The sequence below is a fragment of the Cryptotermes secundus genome, unplaced genomic scaffold (genome assembly GCF_002891405.2).
Source record: "Cryptotermes secundus unplaced genomic scaffold, Csec_1.0 scaffold2833, whole genome shotgun sequence".
Classification (NCBI taxonomy): domain Eukaryota; kingdom Metazoa; phylum Arthropoda; class Insecta; order Blattodea; family Kalotermitidae; genus Cryptotermes; species Cryptotermes secundus.
In genome coordinates, this window is record NW_019725468.1 from 132,063 (window position 1) to 152,779 (window position 20,717).

General features: G+C 43.0%; 2 protein-coding genes across 6 annotated transcripts in view; one reads left to right on the plus strand and one right to left on the minus strand.

The window, feature by feature from the left end:
• LOC111863466 (tRNA wybutosine-synthesizing protein 4) overlaps nucleotides 1–14,449 on the minus strand; it is a 77,988-nt gene extending 63,539 nt beyond the window's left edge. The window contains exons 1-10 of one of the 5 annotated variants that reach the window (XM_023849812.2): nucleotides 14,276–14,449; nucleotides 12,950–13,153; nucleotides 11,389–11,560; nucleotides 10,016–10,184; nucleotides 8,396–8,585; nucleotides 7,519–7,922; nucleotides 6,287–6,677; nucleotides 5,363–5,740; nucleotides 2,517–2,688; nucleotides 1,442–1,703 (exon numbers count right to left, since the gene is read on the minus strand). In XM_023849812.2, the coding sequence (XP_023705580.1) occupies nucleotides 2,527–2,688; nucleotides 5,363–5,740; nucleotides 6,287–6,677; nucleotides 7,519–7,922; nucleotides 8,396–8,585; nucleotides 10,016–10,184; nucleotides 11,389–11,560; nucleotides 12,950–13,153; nucleotides 14,276–14,296 (2,091 nt within the window). In that variant the 5' untranslated portion in view covers nucleotides 14,297–14,449 and the 3' untranslated portion in view covers nucleotides 1,442–1,703; nucleotides 2,517–2,526. Of the gene's footprint in view, nucleotides 1–1,441; nucleotides 1,704–2,281; nucleotides 2,689–5,362; nucleotides 5,741–6,286; nucleotides 6,678–7,518; nucleotides 7,923–8,395; nucleotides 8,586–10,015; nucleotides 10,185–11,388; nucleotides 11,561–12,949; nucleotides 13,154–14,275 lie in introns of those variants that run through there. The other 4 variants (XM_033751077.1, XM_023849811.2, XM_033751078.1 and 1 more) reach the window with 4 other exon arrangements.
• Nucleotides 14,450–17,323: 2,874 nt separating this feature from the next.
• LOC111863464 (peptidoglycan-recognition protein SC2) overlaps nucleotides 17,324–20,717 on the plus strand; it is a 5,004-nt gene continuing 1,610 nt past the window's right edge. The window contains exons 1-3 of the mRNA XM_033751075.1: nucleotides 17,324–17,426; nucleotides 19,095–19,421; nucleotides 20,444–20,712. Of these exons, the coding sequence (XP_033606966.1) occupies nucleotides 17,366–17,426; nucleotides 19,095–19,421; nucleotides 20,444–20,712 (657 nt within the window). The 5' untranslated portion in view covers nucleotides 17,324–17,365. The remainder of the gene's footprint in view (nucleotides 17,427–19,094; nucleotides 19,422–20,443; nucleotides 20,713–20,717) is intronic.

Sequence of the window (20,717 nt, forward strand, 5' to 3'; positions counted from 1 at the left end):
TCATGTTACAGCCATGACAACAGCAAGATCAGTCACGAAACTCGAATTTGGTCATTAAAACTGTACCAACGCCACTATCATTTTAATGACATTCGTAAAGAAATTAACAGGAGATTAAATATGGAGAATGGTTATTTCCATTCAGTTCAACACATTACGTTTTCACGTTTCCCATATAAAAACCAGAAGTGTAAGATAAAATTTACAATTTCATCTGCCATTTTATATGGGTGTAAAACATGGTTTCTCAGTTTTAGGGAAGAACACAGACCGAGTGTGTTCGAGATCAAAATGTTCTGGAATGTATATGAACCAAGGAAGGAATATGAGGATGAAGCAAATCAGATACAAATTTTATAGCCTATACTCTAAAGGTAAAAAGTTACCCCTGTAAAAGGGGCCATGAAGGCCTATAGGGTTGGGATGTCAAAGCTCCCACATCTTCAGACAATCTGCTTACAGATGACGGTGAGGTTGTCACCCTTATACACCGGCCACCCTTTACGGCCCCAGGAAGATTCCTGGTACTTATTTCAGTTAGAGGTCGAGTCAACCCCACGGCCATAGTGTGGATGGAAGGAGTAGGTAAATTGAAAAAATCCACCTCATTGGGACTCAAACTCATGACCTTCTGGCTTGTAGCATAGTGTTTCAACTGACTACATTATTGCCTGCCCCCAAGCCTGTATTCTGCATCAAGCATTATCAGAGTCGTTAAATGAATAAAGATGGGGCTGGCAAAATAAACCATGCATACATTTAACACTAGAAATGCCTAAGGTGCCAAACCACCATTTTAAATCATCATCATACTGAATGAGTTACCCCAGCTCTTTGTAATAAGCGTGATATTTTATTTACTCTAGTCTGGTGTACATGTTTCCTAAATGTATTCTTTGTTCATGCTTATGTTGATTCCTGTAGGTGTATAACTGAAGATTCGTTGTTTCAATCATACGCAGAGTAGACATTATGCTACAGAAAGACAGCAACTGCCTGTATGTGCAGGTAATATTGCCACTTCTTTTTTATTGCTAGTGGGGTGTGACTAAGTCCTTTGTACTGCGGCCACTTCTGGCCTATTGTACCAGCCCCAGATGATAGGTGAGGGTGATTGTGGACAATTGGTGGAATGAAGATTGGCAGGGGAAACTGAAGTACTCGGAGAATACCTGCCCCAGCGCCACTTTGTCCAACACAAATCCCACTTGACCAGACCCAGGATCGAACCCGGGCTGCTGCAGTGGGAAGCCAGTGACTAACTGCTTGCGCTATGGCACGGCCAAATATTGCCACATAGTATACAGTGACTGTGGGTGGGATTTTGGATTGGATGTTAAATTTATTGACCACTTATACACTCATGACTCGGAACTTCAAGCAATTACAGCACCACTGCTAATCTCCACAATTCACAAATTACCACAGCACCTGCTAAGCCTTTTCCAGCCTGCTGTGTCTTCAGCAGCCGTTGCCTCATATCAGCTTCTAACTGTGGAGATTCTTCAGCTTCCAGGCTCAAATCCTCTCTGAACAGCAGCTCTATTCAAATTTAACTATTCTTGCTTCAACTGTCCTCTTTATAACCCTTTACATGGACTGAGTAGGAAACACCATTTCCAGCAGTACCTCCACTGTTGCGCTCTTAGCCGTTGCTACGGGATTATGTTTATCAAGCTGTTGCATACTAATGGCTCTGCATGCTACAATACAAAGTTGATCAAATGAAACGTGGAGCATTACAGGCAAAGGAAGAGGTAGTTGAAGGCAATCCCCATGAGCAGTGAAAACGGCATCTTATTCGCACCACCGGATGGATCCTCTCTGCAAAGAAATTCCTGGACTGCTGCCAGATAAACTGGACCACTGGGGCCTTCACATCTTTGTTTAACCCAAATCTAGACCCTTTGGCACTTTCTTCATGGAGTCTAATCCAGTGAAACAAGCAAATGAATTTTATCTGAACAAACCTCATGGACTTGAGGAAAAACTTATTTTCCTTACACTGTAACTTGCCAGATGCTGTGTGAGACATGAAGCCCCAACTTAAAGTCCAAGTGTTTAATAATGTCCTGCCTGGTCAGGGCTATCACACAAATCCAGAGGGTGCTGACAAAGGAGTATGGAACAATGGTGGAATCATGATTTTCAGGAGAACAATGAAGGAATTCAGAGAAGAAACTGCTTCAGTGCTACTCTTCATGACAGATCACATGTGAACTGAACTAAGACGTCATGATGAAAAGCCAGCACATACTTACTTGAGTTATGAGAACCAAAATTATGTTTGCCCAGAAATGTTTAATTTAGATACCCAAACCAAATTTAACAGAGACCCTGTGAGTGGTTTCACAAGCGAAACATGATGATGTCCAGACACAAATATCCTCTCCGTTGCATTGGAAACAAGCGCAGTGGTGGTACACTTGAAGTCTGATAAAATATCAACAGTATATAAACTTACTACAATTTAAAATTTGACCTCAAATAACACTGTCAGATGTGCCTGTACATACCTGTGGCCTGTTATTTGAACTGCTGCAAATCTATCCTAATCATACGACTGTTGAAAACAGTTCCAAACGAGAAGCAGTTACCTCCTCCGCCGACAACCAGAACCGCTGTCTCATTGTCAGTCAGTTCACTTGTATGATTGTGCAGCATTATGGGGCAAGCTGGGTTCTGCACCTGCAAGTAGAATGCAATATTCTGTAGGTCTGTGAACAGTGCCTGGTGTAATCACGGGAAAATTTATTTTGGCTATTCCTTGTCGTCTGGATAAAAAGTGCGTACAGGTAACCCTTGTTACATGTGCTTTTACTTCAGTGTCCTGTTTGTGGCTATGGCAGAAGCTGTCACAGATGCTCAGTGAGTTGCATGGACAGTATCCTTCACTTGCTCCACAATTTTGACTTAGTCATTATTTTTTCTTTTAATTCGCATAGTGGGGGGTGGAGTCCAGTTGGGTCCACTCGGCACAGCGGCCACTGATTGGCCTATTGTACCTGAGCCGGGTGATTTTGATGATGGAGAATTTGGTGGAATGAAGATTGGCAGGGGAAACTTAAGTACTCGGAGAAAACCTACCCCAGCACCACTTTGTCCACCATAAATCCCACTTTACCAGGCCCAGGTATGAATCCGAGCCAGCGCAGTGGGAAGCCACTGACTAACTGCTTGAGCTATGGCGTGGCCTTGACTCAGTCATGTTATTGTCTTCTGCTTCTCTACTGTGATCAGTTTGCATTCAGTGTACTTGCCCTTTTATTTTATTTTGATACATGCAGAAATTTTTAGGAATGCAAACTGTGTGCCAAAGGCATCATCTACAAGACATTTCAGAAATAAGGAAATGGTACAAACCCTGTGGAGTCTATATTCCACAACACCCATTAGTGTACCAGATTCATAACTCACTCACTCACTCACTCACGGAGCTGAGCCCTTCTCGAGATCCCGCCGACCGTGCAGCTACACAAGAACTTCCCAGCATCTTATGGAACCCGAAGGTCCATTACTGTGTTCACAAGAGCCTCTCTATCCTAAGCCAGATTAATCCAATCCATACCATCCCACCCTATCCCTCTAAGATCCATTTTAATATTGTCCACCCACCTATGCCTTGGTCTTCCCAGTGGTCTCTTTCCTTCTGGCTTTTCCATCAATATCCTATATGCATTCCTCTTCTCCCCCATTCATACTACATGCCCTGCCCACCTCATCCTCCTTGACTTGATCATTCTAATTATACTTGGAGAAGAGTACAAGTTATGAAGCTCCTCAGTATGTAGTTTTCTCCAACCTCCTGTCACTTCATCTCTCCTCAACACTCTGTTCTCAAACACCCTCAGTCTATGTTCCTCCCTTAATGTCAGAGACCAAGTTTCATACTCATACAGAACTGCAGATTCATAACATGTATACAAATTCACTGTAGTATAATTTGGAACATGAAGTTTCTTAGTATACAGGCTCTGCACATTTTTTATTTAGAAAATATAATGTGTTTCTTGCCAGCACGATTCTTGAAAAGGCACCTATATCAGTACTACAAAATTTCCAAATTCAGGTAGAACTCATGGAATTAAGCAAGATCTGAGGTTCTCACAGGAGTAACTATGAAGATTACATGTCTAGTACATGTTCACAGATGTTTCGGAGAGCTTCTCTACTCTAAAATAGTAGATAATGTTCTACCAGACTACACTGTATCACATCCCACCACACAGCAATTTCCATGAGGATTGGTTATAAGGGAATTCAAAATCTCTCTTTATATCACTGAAGAGACAACTGAAATGTTTCTTCAAGCTTTTAACATATAACAAACTACACACACAAAAAAAAGGCATTTGGCTAAAGCGGTAATGCTTCTATCTTGTATTCGAGGGGGTACCTCATCTGAATCACAGCTGAAACACCATCCATTGTGACTGAGGTATTTCCTGGTTTTCCCAGTCCCTTCAGGCAAAAGCCTGGGCAGCACCTTGAATTATGCCATATCTGCTTCCTTCTAAATCCTTTCTAGTTCATTATTCATTATCATCCCACGATTCAACACCATACACAGCACTGTTAATTAAACTATAAATACAAAATTAAGTCTATGCGCCGCTCAGCTGGTATACTTCTGGACTTCTGGTTCGATGGCTCGGGTCTGACTCCCCAGAGGGTCAAGATATCGTGACGTGTATACCCAGTGCCAGGCAACGATTCGATTCGGCAAACAGCCTGCACAAGCATATGTGCAACAATAGGCCATTGATTGTTACGCAATGGCGCGGTAAACATGCCTCAACAACAATACAGGCTGTTTTCCATGGGGTCTGTGCCAAGGGTTATAAAAGGACACAGTCAGAAGAAGCAACAGAGTAGAGAACAGTAGTTGGGAAAGGGAGGGTTGAGCTTCGAGACACAATCCTGCCAGGATATGAGCTACAGAATAATGGCAACAACTCAGGCTGTGAAAAGAAGACTTCATGTGTGATCTCAAGTTACAGTGAGATTGTGATAAATTCGTTGCCAGGATAAAACTAGTGAAGACGGAGAATCCTAGTGCGTGTGTAATGGTGAAATGGAAGCAATAACACTGTATTGCCTGTAGTCCCAAATTGTGTGAATGTATAAGGTGCAATAAATCCAATCCAAAACCTGTCTTCTAAGTCACCCCAACAGTCTATAGCACACAGGCTGGCTATGGGACTGGATGGGAAGCTGACGACTCACCTCCATCTAGTGCTGAAGTCAAGAATAATGGAGCTATACCTCCACTCCCCCATACATCTTCATGATGCAGTGCTTAACTAATCAGCCACATGGGTTTTACCTATTATACAGTTTGCGTGAAATGTCACACACTTACAGGCAGGGCGTATTCAGTGCATGAGGCAGTGTTCAGATCCACAACACACACTCCAGGCTGACTCCCAGGCAAAGTGTTAACACCCCCAATAAGAATCATCTTGTCCCCACAGACGGCTGACGTATGTGAGTATCGTGGCAACATTCCATCAACACGCAATTCACTCCACATCTCTCCTTCCAGACTGAAACACCAGATGTCTCTGAGTGGCAGTACATCTTGACCTAGTCCACCAGACACGACCATGGTCTGCTTGCGCCACACTGATGCACTGTGGGAAAACCTTGCACGTGGCCAGTCTTTCTGATTTAGCACTTCTTTGCAGCTGACAGTCATGTCCGAGGCTTGCACTGTCCATACAACCACATCCCCTAACACCTGCATCAAATCAAAACTTACATTACATAAAAACACACAAGAAAATGAGACCTGAGATAGTACATAATAAAGCAATGGTGCAGGTGTTAGATTACCATTAGGCCATGTAATAGTTTAGATCTTTTGCTGAGTGATTTTCATTGTGGATGCCCAGGTTCAAACCCAGGAAAGTCCATGTGGGATGAGGTAGACAAAGGGGTACTGGACAGGTTTCTCTTTGAGTATGTGTTTTCTTTTGCCAATCATAATTCTCCTAAAGCTGCATTCTTTCATTTATCATGCAAGTTTCATATTTTATTCAGTCCATCACAATTTTTATCGTGGGGGTGCTAGGGTCTGCCTCCCTGGCCGTATGTTCCAGCATCACTGGGACTCATACAAGAGACCCACTGCAGGTAACTGCTGTCATTTTTACCATTGCCATGCTCAATACTTTTATGTTTACACCTTCCCCAAGTCTAAAAATTTATGGTAAGGTTTCTGTTTTATGACGAAAGCACTTAATAGCAGCATGAAGGGTCAACACAAAATTATTGGCAAACATACCTTAAAATCTGGTGTTCGTCCTCCGAACACAACGACATAGTCTTGAACAGCGGAAGGTGTTGATGACTTCAGACAGACTGCACTATGTCTCCAGCGCGACACAGGCACATTCTGCCTTTCTGTAACAGCAATATGTCTGTCTGCTACTGTCATGCGGGTTCCCACGTCATGTGCCAACACAGAGAAAATACGGGGCCACACGTTCACTGGACTGCATGGCGAGTACCGGCCTCCATACACCATCACCCTAGCGGTGTCGTCTGGACCCCGCAGGGACAGACATGTGCAGGTGTGATGTAGCATATCCAAGTTTACAGCAGACTCCAGTGCAACGTCTTCGACTCTAAGGGTCCTGCCGCCAGTCACGGAGACATCTGTATGCTGATCCCTACTGGAATGGAACGTTTTGGAGGTTCTGAGTTCAAACTCCAGCCCAGATACTAGCTGACTGAATTTTCTATGGTTTCTATACCCCTCCCATGAAAAGGCAAGGATAAGAACTTAAATTAAGCCATCACCATTTCCACCCACATACTTTCAAATTCATTATTCACCAGTTATTCTATGATTTGACACTATCTAATCTGAGCTACTGAAAGTACGATTAGATATATCTCAACAAAGTAAAATCAGAAAACCAACCTCTTCATACTAAGTTAATTTTGTTACTGTGAATTTTATTTGGCATATGGTTCTGTCACTTATTTTTGTTTGATGGTTCATAATCCGTTCAACTGACATGTCACTCATCTTTCATGGGCTATGAAAATATCCTCCTCCAGGAGCGTACATGCACAAGTCTGATATCCTAAATTTGTCTTAATCCTTTAAACAGTTGGTATAGCAACTGGCTACAGGCTGGGCTATGGAGAGGTCAGAATTCGATAAATTTTTCTTCTCCAAGTCATCCAGACTGCTTCTGGGGCTCACCCAGCCTCCTTTCCAGTGGGTACCGGAGACCCTTTACCTGGGTGTAAGAGATCAAGACAAAGTGAATCTACTGATCCACTCCCCCCTACACCTTCATGGCTTATTGCTTAATTACACAGTCAGGCACAGGGACAACTTTACCTTTTAAAAGAGCAAGCTTGATTGTAATATAAATGGTTCATAAAATGGGGCCATAGTAAGCAAATAACTAGCACAATTGAAAAATTTTGCATGCAACAACAGTGTAAGAAACTCAGTGCCTTAAGTGCTTAAATAAAATACAAGAGAAGATGATAACATGCCTGTCATTTATACTGAGGACTTCATGGCGTCGGCCATGCAGAGACTTTGCCGAAGGACCAAAACCACCAACAACGAGAATATTAAAACCATCCTTCTCTTGAAACTTCACAGTCTTCTGTGCAAACCTAGATACATTCTTCCCGCTTGATGGTTCTGCAAGTTCCCACTGAATACTAGGTTTCTTTATGCATTTGTCAACTGGCGGAAGCACGTCTACAAACTTGAGGAACCAGCCTGTGAGGCTTCCTTTCGAAGCCACCATAAGTCCAAAATGACAGCCTTCAAGATGCCATTCTTCCAGCTCATCAAAAGGTTCCAAATTTATAATTTTCCATCTTTCTTCAGGACTTGCAATTTGCTGGAACATTTCAAATGCTGTCCACACACCACAAGAACTCCATCCCTGAAAGCAAAAAAGTAAAATTAAAAATATAAAGAAATCTCCATGATTTATTTGGAAAGCAGTGGACATGACACTGAAATGAAAAGATACAATTTGCGACAGTAGCACAATGCTACATGTAGCATTACCACCATCAATGAAAAAAACAAATGTTGACACAGTAGTGTCTATTTTGTTTTTTTTTTGATTATTTGTTGTGTGACTGTGCCAAATTATATTTTTTTCTAAATGACACACAAAACAGGATGCATACCATAAAAGATGGACACTGAAATGGGATAAATGCTGAAAGCATAAAATCTAACACTGAAATTACTGACTTGGGATCAATGAACTGAATGTTAAAAAAAAGAAAAACTCATATTGAGGAAAATTAAATGGGGAATCTGCTGCAATAGTATAATTTGGCACTAAATTTCAGTCTGGACCAAGACTTCTTGTGTTGTACTGGACCCATTAAAAGCAATACATACCCGGGACACATAACGATGTTCTTGTGACTCCAGGTCAGGGAACTGTGCAAGGGATAACAGGGGACTGTTCATGCTCTCAAAGTGTTTCTGCATCACAATTCCAAAGCCATCATCTGGATATATTTGTTCATATGTAACAAACGTGGCATCTTCAAATTTGGATGCTGCCCACTGTATAAGCAATGAAGAACTGAAACATAAAACTCAGATGTTCTGAAAAAATCTTTAAATCTGGAGGTAATGAGAAGGTTCACATGTATTGTTGTATACAGATCCGTTGCCAGGCAATGATCAAGAAACAGAGGAAAAGGCCACCGTTCCTGAAATCTCATTCTGATAATCACTTAAGCAAGGTTTTACTGGGGGGGGACCACGTTCAATGATAAAGAAATTACACTTACAAAACAAATTATTATCACAGATTATGATCAAAGATACTTAGTATGACTCAAGGTAAATGGACTTAATGACATTTTTAACAAGTTCTGTTGATTCAATGGAATAAGACTCAATATAACAATGACAGCATCCAAGGCTTTGTCAGCTAAAGGAATAAAATAAGACAAAATGAAGATGTCAAAGGAACAGCCTTGAGGCAGCTAGAGAAAAAAGATGAAGAATGCCATCTTCTGGGATGTGGTACCTTGTAGATCTCGTGTGAACTGACATTTTGGAGGAACGTATGACCTCCATCTTCAGGGAGGAAAAATCCGCGAGCAAGGAACCAAAGGATGGTGGCGATGCGTTCCTCTGAAACACCAGTTCACACAGGATCTATACAGCACCACATCCTAGAAGATGGCATTCTTCATAGTCACCGCCATAAAAACCTGAAATCTTACATAGAAAAGAAGATGGCAGATGTTTGAAACAGAGTAGGGGTAAACTGGACATAAATCAGGTGCAGAAATATGGAGCTTCTTTATGTGATTATCCACTCTATCAATGATGTAAAAGGTACAACATGATTAAGGTCATAAATAATGTGCAAAATATGTTGAATATAAGCCTTATATCTTTTTGATGTGTTGTAGTGTTGTGAGCACAGTAATGAACCTTCAGGTTCCATAAAATGATGGGAAGTTCTTGACTGGCTGCACAACTGGCAGCTTCTCAAGAAGAGCTCAGCTCCATGAGTGAGTGATAGTAGTCTATACTGAGTCTATGGAAGGAAGACTTATACACCAATTTTCTCCACTGCATCACCTCCAGCATACATCCATGTATTCCCCTCCAGTCACCCTCTCAGTCATTTCACAAGAATGACCAGTGCCCAGCACTTCAAGTTTGTTAACAGAGGGCAGACAGGGCTGGAGAGAATTGCAACATAAACGGAAAGGTGAAACCTCAAGCCATTCATGGGATTTCCTTCCAAAGTCTCAGTACAATGCCAATTAATTCCTGTGAAAAATTCCAAATTATAATTGATCTGTTTTGGCACATGATGACTCCGCCTTGTGTTATGGCTGGCTTTCAGCAAAGGCAACAGAATATAATTGAGACCCCAAATTACATCCTGACTAACAGATTACTGAAATCAATGTCATCTGAAACAATCCTTTTGAAAGTTTGAAAGTATAAATTACCCCAGAAATGTTCCTCTAATGGCACTCACCTTACCTAGCCTCATCCATATAACAGATGGAACATTCAGAGAGCAGAAGAGTAGGCAAAGAGAACATCAGCCCAGCCTGAATCAGGTTTGCCTCCAACTTGTCAAGGGCTTGCAAATCACTTGCAATAAGGTGATACTGCGAACCAACAAGTCCTCTTACACCATTCTGGTTCACTGCATAGAAAAAAAAAAGCACTATTAGCACAGTGACCCTTTGCACTCAATCAGATCAGCTCAGCATACCTGCACTAAAACTGCCAGAGCTGAAGACACTGGTTTGACGTTAATGATTCAGTACAGCATTCCTATCAATAGATGTCATCAAGTGTTATCTACTGACATTTAGAGGAAAAAGTAGTCTTTCACATAATCTACATCTGTCACTGTTTGAAGGTAATCTGTGAGGGTCTGCGCAACTACCTCCAAGTAGCAGCTTTAGTGTTCCTACAAAGGAGGTCTACAGTACAGCTTGGTAGTCAAAAAATTAAGGACTCTTGTGCAAGATATAAATGTTGGCTTGAAGATAAGCTGTCCTTAGAGCAGTGTTTCTCAACCGCCGTGCCATGGCCAGATACCGGGCTCTCATCTTGTAAAAAAGAATTTACTGGGCCACAGTCTCACAAAGGTTGAGAACCACTGCTGTAGAGTCTTCAGGGCCTTCCTCTGAAAAACTATATATTGTGACATGTTGACCCCTACCTCCCCAGCGGCACGTAGCGGTAATGTAGCGCTCGCGTAATAGGCGAGTCATCACCCCGCCACTCTCCCCGCGGTGACGTCACGAGCGGAGGCGAAGTTAGCCGAGCTCCCGCAACCTGGTAACTATGCAACGCGAGTCAACAGCGGTGACGTCACCAAGGGATTTCGCGGTTGCCAGGCAGCAGCCAACAACTCCTGTGACGTGTCACGCAACAGGCACCACTGCGGCTATATAAGGGAACTGCACAGCAGCTAAAAACGAGTTATAATGTGGGCAGTCGCCGAGTTGTAAAGTAACAGTCGCCTAGTCGAGTTGTAACGTGGCCATCGCCGAAGATAGTTCCGAGCAAGCCTACGAGCGAGTGTGTTATCAAGAGTTCTCAAGGTAGCAGCCTGCGAGTGTGCGATAACTAAGAAGTCAGCGAGCGGAAGACTTATTGTGTGCTTTCGAGACTTAGTGAGTGCTGTAGTACAGTTATATTTGGAAGTGTGTAATTCAGGTAGACTTGTATAGCTCCCGCGTTATTAGTACGTGAAGACTTTGGTTGTAGGGTTTGTAAAGTGTGGAAACCCGCAACTGTGTTATAATTAATTGTAGCCGTTTCTTGTAGATTGTTGAATAAACCAATTAACGATCTCTACGGCGTATTCTGTAATGAAACACGTTACAATATCTTACTTTCAAAAGATCCAATGCAATCCAGAAGAGGCTTTGAGTCCAGGATGCACTCTGCTTTTCTATCAACCACTTCTGTGAAGTCAACTTCATAGAAGTAGATTTCTGGGTGGACAGAACCGCTGGTAGCTAAACGGAAGAAACTTGTGTCAAATCCAGCGCCACAGGAGATGATCTGCCAAACCAGAGTTAACATAAAGTTACACAAGTATAATCTGCGATTGTTCCAAAGTTCACAGATTACTTAGCAACATTCATATCAAACGGAGAGATTATATAGCATGGAATGAAATGTTATATGACAGGCATAGCGAACTGAAAGGAATGAGTTAGGAGCAGTCACTCCTCTTAAAAGTTTTACTCTGGTGTTTTCCTGTGATAACTGAAGTAAACTATTGTTTCCAGTCCAGTACAACGGTTATGAAGCAGGGATGGGTAAAGGTCAGGCTGCAGATCTGGCATGAAGATGTGTCACATACTCCTGTAGGTCTACAGGAAAATATACAGGGAACTTTGAGCCAAACTTTTGGAGATTTTTGACAAAAAAAAATACAAGAAAAAACTGTCATTTGCTAGTTTTGGGACTACAATGGTTCAAATTTTGGTCTCCATATCTTTGTACGTTCGTGTGGTGGAGCCTGTAGAATGGCCAAAGATGGAGCTCATTCTGCATTTGCTAATGGCTCACATTATTTCTGACAGCAAAGCTATACAACCATAAAACAAGATGACATCATTTATTAATGTGGAGTATGCCAGTATGCGCTGGTCACAGTAGCCGAGCGGTCTAAGGCATGTATTGTCTTTGCTCACTCAGAAGCCGCAATCATGGGTCTGAATCCCACACAAGGCATGGATGTTTGGTGTTTGTATGCATGAATTCTGTGTCTGTGTTGTCCTGTGTTTCGGTAGAGGCCTTGCGACAAGCTGATCACCCGCCCAAGGAGTCCTACCGTCTGTAAAATGATCATGAAACTGAGAAATCAGCCCTGTGCTCCAAAGTGAGAGCGAGAGGAGAGAGAGAAAAAAATACCAGTATGTGTTTCATGACCAGATGAGTAGCTACAAATTCATAAGGGGAAATCTCTATCATATTCTTAGTTAACAATGTTAAACTTTTTATTGTTGTGAATCACAGCTGACACCAAATAAAAAAAATACTCTACCCTGAGTCATGTACTACAACTTCTTACGATGTGCGTATGCATGATGTAAACTACTGCAGAGCTTCTGTTGAGATTAATGTTTCATTTATATTTACTACATCCAACACAATATATAATACAATTATATTACATTAATCTAACCCAAACAAACCAACCCTGTTATTTTATTTACTGGAGAAATATAAAAATATGTCAAAACGTATGTTTCGCTTGCTGACTCACTGCTCAGTAGTTCAGGGTTTAGTGTCACACACACTTCTATTTTCAGTCTTAAAGATACTGTATGGTGCCTATGTTAACTAGAATTAACTTTAGAAATACGCTTCATGTACTTCCATGGTCACATCTGCTGCTCAGATAGGAATAAACACATTCTGAGGCACATCATGTTGACTTACCTGAGCTGGCTGACCCAAAACTGAATCAAGAAAGGAGCGAAGAGCGTAGTCAACCGTTAAGACTCGCATGTAGTAACCAAGATGAATCAATGGAGTCCGTCGACTGCATCTCGTTACAAAGTACGATACATAGTCATCCCTAAAGTACCCACACTTTACCATTGAGCATTTCGAGATTGTATTAAAATCATTTGTTCCCTGGACCTGAAATCAGACATTATGAATGCAGAATCTGAGGTTCTCTCAGCAGTGGTTATGAAGATTTCTATTTTCTGGGATACAACGCCATGAGGTCCATTGAGAGTCAGTTGATGTTTTGGAGAAATATGTTTCTTCCATCCTCAGGGTCAAATAATAAGCTCAGCAGAGAAACCAGCAAGAAAGCAGATGGAGGTGACGTGTTCTTCAGAAACATTGGTTGACTTTCAACAAACTACAGAGCATTATAATCCAGAGAACAGAACTGTGCAAACATCGTGAATGTTCAGTAACACTGAAGAAGTGGGCCAAATCATTACTTATGTAAAACTGGACAACATAAACACTAAAACTGTTAATAGCATTATCATGTATTACCATATGATAACAAAGCATGGATTTTAAGGGCTGAAGAGGTACTGTATAAAACAGCAGCCCAATACTTTGATCACCAACTCTCTTCCCTTGGATGGTTTGTCAGACATCACACGCTTCAGAAATGTTATGTCTAGATGTTCCTTATAGAAAACAAGGGGTTTTCTAAAATGGGCACAATTTCATGAACTCCGCTTTGCTTAAATCCTGATACATAACTAACTGTATGGAGGTGAGCCCTTCTTGAGAAGCCACCAGTTGTGCAGTTACTCAATTCCCCCAAATTTTATTGAATTTGAAGGTTCATTACCGTGCTCGCATGAAGCCTTCACTGGTCCATTTCCTGAGCCTGATCAATCCATTTCATACCACCCCATCGCTAAGATCCATTTTAATATTATCCACCCACCTACGTCTTGGTCTTTCTAATGGTTTCTTTTCTTATGACTTTCCCACCAATATCCTACACGCATTCCTCTTCTCCAGCATTCGTGCAACATGCCATGCCCATCTCATTCGCCTTGACTCTGTTATTCTAATTACACTGCGCGAACTGTACAAGTTACGAAAACCGCAAACCGTAACAGGCTGAATATAAGAAGTATTTAAACAAAACTTGTAACACGCCAAAGTCACATAACGTACCACGAGATAAAAGAACTCATAATCTAATCCTAATCCTTGATACATCAACCTAGGATACAATAGTGGTTCTATCACACACGTGACAAGGATTTCTATGGCAGTTATTACCTGAGCTTTTGACTTCTTCATGACTATTCAAAAATGCTTCTTTAAAAAATATTAACATTTCCTTCTTTCTCTCCAATTACTCTCTGCCAAATCTCAACAGTCATTAACAAACACATTCCATTACGCAAATTTCGTTGTTACCTCCACGCACAAAATATGGATCTCCGAATCACGGATGATTACGGAACAGGGAAAGATAATCATTGCAGTGCCACGAACATTCGAACGTGCTGCCATCTCCAAGTACATACCACAATATTCTCAGCTCATAGGAAAGTGAAGGAAGTTACAAAAGAACAAAAGCAATACGATAAAGTTGTTTCTGCACTTAATTTCGTAATTAATTGGATTTTTCAATTGACCTAATTCTTTCAGTCGCACTATGGCCCTAGGGTCGACTCAGCCTTTAACAGGTATGAGTACCAGGAACTCTCCTGGAAATAAAAGGCGACTGGCGCGTAAAACTGATCTCACCGCCATCTGTGAGCCGACTGTCTAGAAAATGTGGGAGCCTCGACGTCTCACAACCCTATGGGCCTCCAAGGCCTGTTACATGGATGGCTTTGCCCTCTACATTCCATTAAATGCTGTGTGTTCAAAACCTCTTATATTCTTTTGGAAGGGAATCCTATTTTGGTATGTTCTATTACCTTTTGCGGCAATTTAACATAAAATCGGAAAATACGATTCCCGACATTTCTAATGTAAAATGTATTTTTTCTCACTAAAAATACTCGTATCTAATACAATTATTTTGGATAGTCCTTAGGCTGAGCAGGGTAAATAACGATTTTGTCGATGGGAGTGACAGTGTAATTTGAACAGAAAGATGCAGTATGTATATAACGACATGAAGCCTGAAAGCCCGAAGTGCGCAGTCAGAGAAGCACAACAGAAACGTCTGTTGCTAGACAACGGCTGGGTGAACACTTGTTTCCTTAACAACGACTTAACGCACGTTCCTATGGAAGTGGATTCCTGGACACCAACGCAGTACAAAACAAATTTCCGCGGCAACGAATATACGCTAGTATAAATCAACGCGTTGAGATTGTGACACGTTTCGTAGCAACAGACTACATCAGAGGACGGTAAACTGTCCGACTGGGTGTTCTGTATTCGGTCTGCATGATGTTAGGTCAATACCAGATTCGGACAGCTAGACTAGAGAGTAGAGACTAGACCAAGAACTAGAAGAAATACAGTGAGAGATTAGTTATCAAGGAGTTCAGTGTGCGAGCTGTTGCAATCAAGTGTAACTGTAACAGAGATTTCCAATAAATCCAATAATCGGATTCAGAACCCACAATTATTAGTCACGATACTCCTTATATGTGACAACATCATTTATTCGATATCTTCTCCTTCATCTTCATGTTATCTTGCAGATTACAGAACAGGTCACCTGTGTCCCTTATCTACAATACAACAGTCCACTGAATTCCAATGAACTCTGCAAAGGCCACCTCCAAGAAATAAAGCGCTTCTAAAACTCATAACAACATTAAAATTACTTGGGTTATGACGCAGTGAACGTCTGAAATTAAGTTAACGACTGGAATATGATTAAAAGAAAAGGGATTCGCACTGTCGAGAGGTCAAAATGTTCGTAAGAACTAAAAGCTAATTTCTTTTATTGCTAGTGGGGTGGGACTAAGTCCCTTGTACTGCGGCCACTTCTGGCCTATTGTACCAGCCCCAGATAATAGGTGAGGGTGATTGTGGAGCAATTAGTGGAATAAAGATTGGCAGGGGAAACCGAAGTACTCGGAGAAAACATGCTCCAGCGCCACTTTGTCCACCACAAACCCCACTTGACCAGACCCGGGATCGAACCCGGGCCGCCGCGGTGGGAAGCCAGAGACTAACTGCTTGAGCTATGGCGCGGCCTAACTAGACACTCTCTACCATGTCTGACAGCAGCAGTGAATGGATAAGGCTGTAAGGCGACACAAACAAATTTTAAATGCTTATTTTATCAAGAAGACCGTTGCCACAAAACAATATTATAACTCTGGAGATATTCGTTACCAGTTCCCTGAACGACCCAGCATGCAAATACAGCTCTAAATGTCGTAGAGAAGAGTAAAGCTATCCCTGTAACAGGCCATGGAAGCCCATAGGGTTTGGGGACGTCGAGGCTCTCACATTTTTAGACAATCGGCTCACAGATTGCGATGCAGTTGTCAGCCTTACACGTTGACTGCCCTTTACCCTTAGCAAGGTTCCTGGAACTCCAACGATGCTACCGGGCCGTGCTATAGTTCAGGCGGTAAGTCGAGCCCGGGTTAGGTCATGTGGGATTCGCCGTGGAAAAAGTGGCACTGGGGCAGGTTTCCTCCGAGTAGTTCGGTTTCCCCTGCCAATTCGCATTCCACCAACTGCTCCACATTCATCATCATCTGTTATCCGGGGCTGGTACAATAGGCCAATTAGTGGCCGCCGTACCCAGTGGACTCAGTTTCGCCTCATAAAAAAAATAACTACGTTACTGCTTGCCTCGCCAGTCGCTCAGCTAACCCGAAGGTTCATTACCGTGTTCACAAGAGCCCTCCACCGGTCCCTATCCTGAACCAGATCACTAACTGAATATTCAATCAATTGAGACGGGGAATCAGCCCTTCGCAAGGCCGCTACATACGTACAGAACAACACAAACACAGAGCAAACGCATACAGACATCCATGCCTTGAGTAGGATTCGAAATCACGATCCAAATGTTCGAGCGAGCGAAGACAGTTCGTGCCTTAGACCGCGCGGCCACTGTGATCGGCTTATCAAAGGCAATATCAGCTACAGACCGAGAGGCAGATGATTACAAGGAAGACTTTGAGAAAGACGTTTCTCTTAGAAGGTGCAACAGGCTGTTGCCCAATCCACATACGGAGAAGAATAAGATGTATTTTGTACCAATAACAAAGAACCGGATCAAAATAACGCTTATAAGGTCCACATTACAAGTGATTCCTGTTATCGCAGTTCAGATTAGATTTCTTACGCGACTACACCATACAAAAGGAGAACTTAATTTCAGAGGTGAGAGCTTAGCCAAGTCAGAAGGGAATCAGTTTATGTTCTTCAACCTTCAAGATGGCACCTACATGGAGTTTCCTGTTGTTACTTGGAAACTTTCTTGCCTTTGGAAATTCAGGTGAGTGTATGATGATCCAAAGACGGGATACGAGTTTCTCCCATTCTGAAACACTGCGCTGTGGACTGACAGTACGACATGTTGGGTCTGATATTGTCACCCTGTATATCTTGTATTGATGATGGTGTTATTCTGGTTGCACAAGCCAGGGACGGTCAGAAAATATGTCCACAAGGCGTAAAATCTCGCAACGGGTACGAAGGAGCTATCTGTTAATCAATTTTGGTAACACTGCGCGCCGATTTGCCTGCCATTTACCGCTCATTGTACGTACGCGTGTGTTGAACATGACTATTCGACTGGAACGGGAAGGAGACACGAAATTCACACATTAAACAGCGACTCTTTCACAAAACAGCATTAACCGGTTGGGCTTTGTAGCGGAGGCGTTGTGTGTTTCCTGTGAAGTACGAGCTGATTTTTTTATATATTATCTGGAAACAAATTCCGGTCTAGAAAACCGAGATTAATGGCCGTGGGGATCCGTTGGACTGACAACCACGTGACATCCTCTATCCGCAAAAGACAAGCGGCGGTCGCTCGGTCGGTACAGTTCGCTTGCGGACTACAGGACACGGAATTTGTTTTTTATTTGGAAACAATTCAGTCAAATTATTATTACCTGACGTTACGTAACCCGTTTTATGTGTATTTACTGGGCTCGATTATCTCTGCTGATATCATCAATAAACATACTTCACAGCTGCTTCGCTCATCAACATTACAATTGCAAGTTCGCTTCTATAGTCTTCAGACTATATCGATGAATCCCCAGATAAGCTGATAAAGCAGTTCAAACTACACAGACTGAACAGCCGATGAATGAAGATAAACGATGATCATTAATGACACTGTACACATTGATCTAGAGCTAAGGCTTTAAACTTATTTCGGAAGGTGTTCGGTTCGAGTCTCGGCTTTGACACCGACTATCCTGGTCCAGGGGCCGCGCCATAGCTCAAGCGGTTAGTCGCTGGCTTCCCACCGCGGCGGCCCGGGTTCGATCCCGGGTCTGGTCAAGTGGGATTTGTGGTAGACAAAGTGGCGCTGGGGCAGGTCTTCTCCGAGTACTTCGGTTTCCCCTGCCAATCTTCATTCCACCAATTGCTCCACAATCACCCTCACCTATCATCTGGGGCTGGTACAATAGGCCAGAAGTGGCCGCAGTACAAGGGACTTAGTCCGACCCCACTAGCAATAAAAAAATCCTGGTAGAGGATTTTTGTGGTTTTCCTCAATTTTTCCAGGTAAATGCTTGGATATCACTTCGACTGCCTCAAGGCTGCTTTCTTCCAGATCCTTTCCAATCCATCGGCCATCATTCCATTCGATACTGACAGCATCGTTAAACAACCCACAAGAAATCAGAAAAGATCAGCAGGTGGTCTATTTGAGCCCTGTCCCTAAGCGTCTTGTCATGAAGGTGCATGAAAACCAGGGACATTAAGGACCCACGCATTCCTAGCGGCATCAGTTGAGCCCAGTTGTTACTGCATGTAGCGCCTGCTTTTCAGCGAGAGGTTCCACCAGAACAGAAAATTGGGACGTACTTTTCCTTCTACACCCCGGCTTACGGCAACCACTGCCCCGCTACTTCCCTTCACGAACAACACGGCCTGTACCTACCAGACTGCACGCTGTCAGAATCTGATTATGTGTACTGATTAGAATGCCCTAGGATTATCAGCAAAGAAGAGTGGGGCGGAAGACCTCCTGTGGGCTCGACCGAGCCACTGAGCCTGCCAGTGCCATTCGTCGTGGTGCACCATGGTGGGATGAGGAAGTACTGCACGACAATGGAAGAGTGCGTTGCCATTGTCCGATCGTACCAGAACTATCACATAGATTTCAACGGCTGGAACGACATCGGTTACAACTTTCTGGTTGGTGAAGATGGAAACGTGTACGAGGGACGCGGCTGGGAGGCCGTGGGTGCTCATGCTCCCACGTATAACACGAGGAGCATAGGCATGTGCATCATAGGGGACTTCACAGGTACTGGAAACCCCAGTTCTCACCCCTTGTTCTTCATACTGGTTTGCGTCCTTACTTTGCGACCCTCTTGTCAAGTCTCCACGCCTATCACTTCGTTTTCATTGGCCTTCGTCTTTCCTCCTTCGCGCTTTCCTACTGTCCTAGTACTTCCTCGTCCCTTCCCCACGACCGTTATCACTTTCTCAACTAACCTTGTCTTTACTCTTCACAGACTTCGAATCTATTTCTCTATTGTCCTCCTCTGTCCGTATCCATCTTCCCGTCTCTCTATCTATCTTCTTTGTATCACTTTCTCCATCCTCGATCAACGTAGTCCCTCTTTCTCCATCGCCATTGTTTCTTTCTTCATTTTACTTCTTCATCTTTATCCAGACACTCCCAGGGTGATTGGTGTCACATGTTCCACATGCATTCTATTTAAACCAGTATATATTTGAGCATATATTTTCAACTTCTTTCTTCAGGACATTTTTATGAGATGAAATTTAAACGTCAATCGGCAAATATGTGCCTTATATATATACTCAAGTATAATGATGTTAGGTTTATTGCATGGTATCATTCCTTACTTCAACCACTACTAGCAGTATATTGTAGCGTGTAGAGCCATTTCTAGGCAACGGTTCGGTAAACACGTTTCCGCTGCAACGGCGGAGGTACTGTTGGAAACGGTGTTTTCTACGCGGTCCGTGCAAAGGTGTTACATAAGGAAGACAATTCCGGCGACCAAGTTAGTTCTGTACCGGAGGCTGTACAGGGACAGTTGGAAAAGAGCCGGTATTCCGAGAGGACTTCAGCGAGGAAGCTGACGAATCTCTTCTGTTAGAAGCCGTTGTCAGGGAAGGGCTGGTGAAGACGCAGTAGGCTGGAAAAGGCTTAGCGGGTGTTGTGGTGATTAGCGGTGGTGCTGTAATTACTTGTAGTTGCGAGTCATGTGTGTATAAATGGTCAATAAATTCAATATCCAATCCAAAACCCCGGCGAGATTCACTCCAACACATAACAAAATGTATTGCCCTCAGATCGCCTGCCAAACCCGGCAGCCCTGAACGCGCTCCAGCAGCTGATCGACTGTGGAGTGGCCGAGAAAAAGATCGAGGCCCAGTACCAGCTGATTGGCCACCGCCAGAACGCTGCCAGCAAGACGGAATGCCCCGGTAACAAGCTGTTCCAGGAGATCGAGTCCTGGCCCCACTGGACTCCTGACCCCACGAGTTTCAGCGGAGTACAGACGGCACGCAACCCAGACTTGGTGCCAGAGGAAAACAATGGACTGGGGCCATCAGTGCCTGCAGG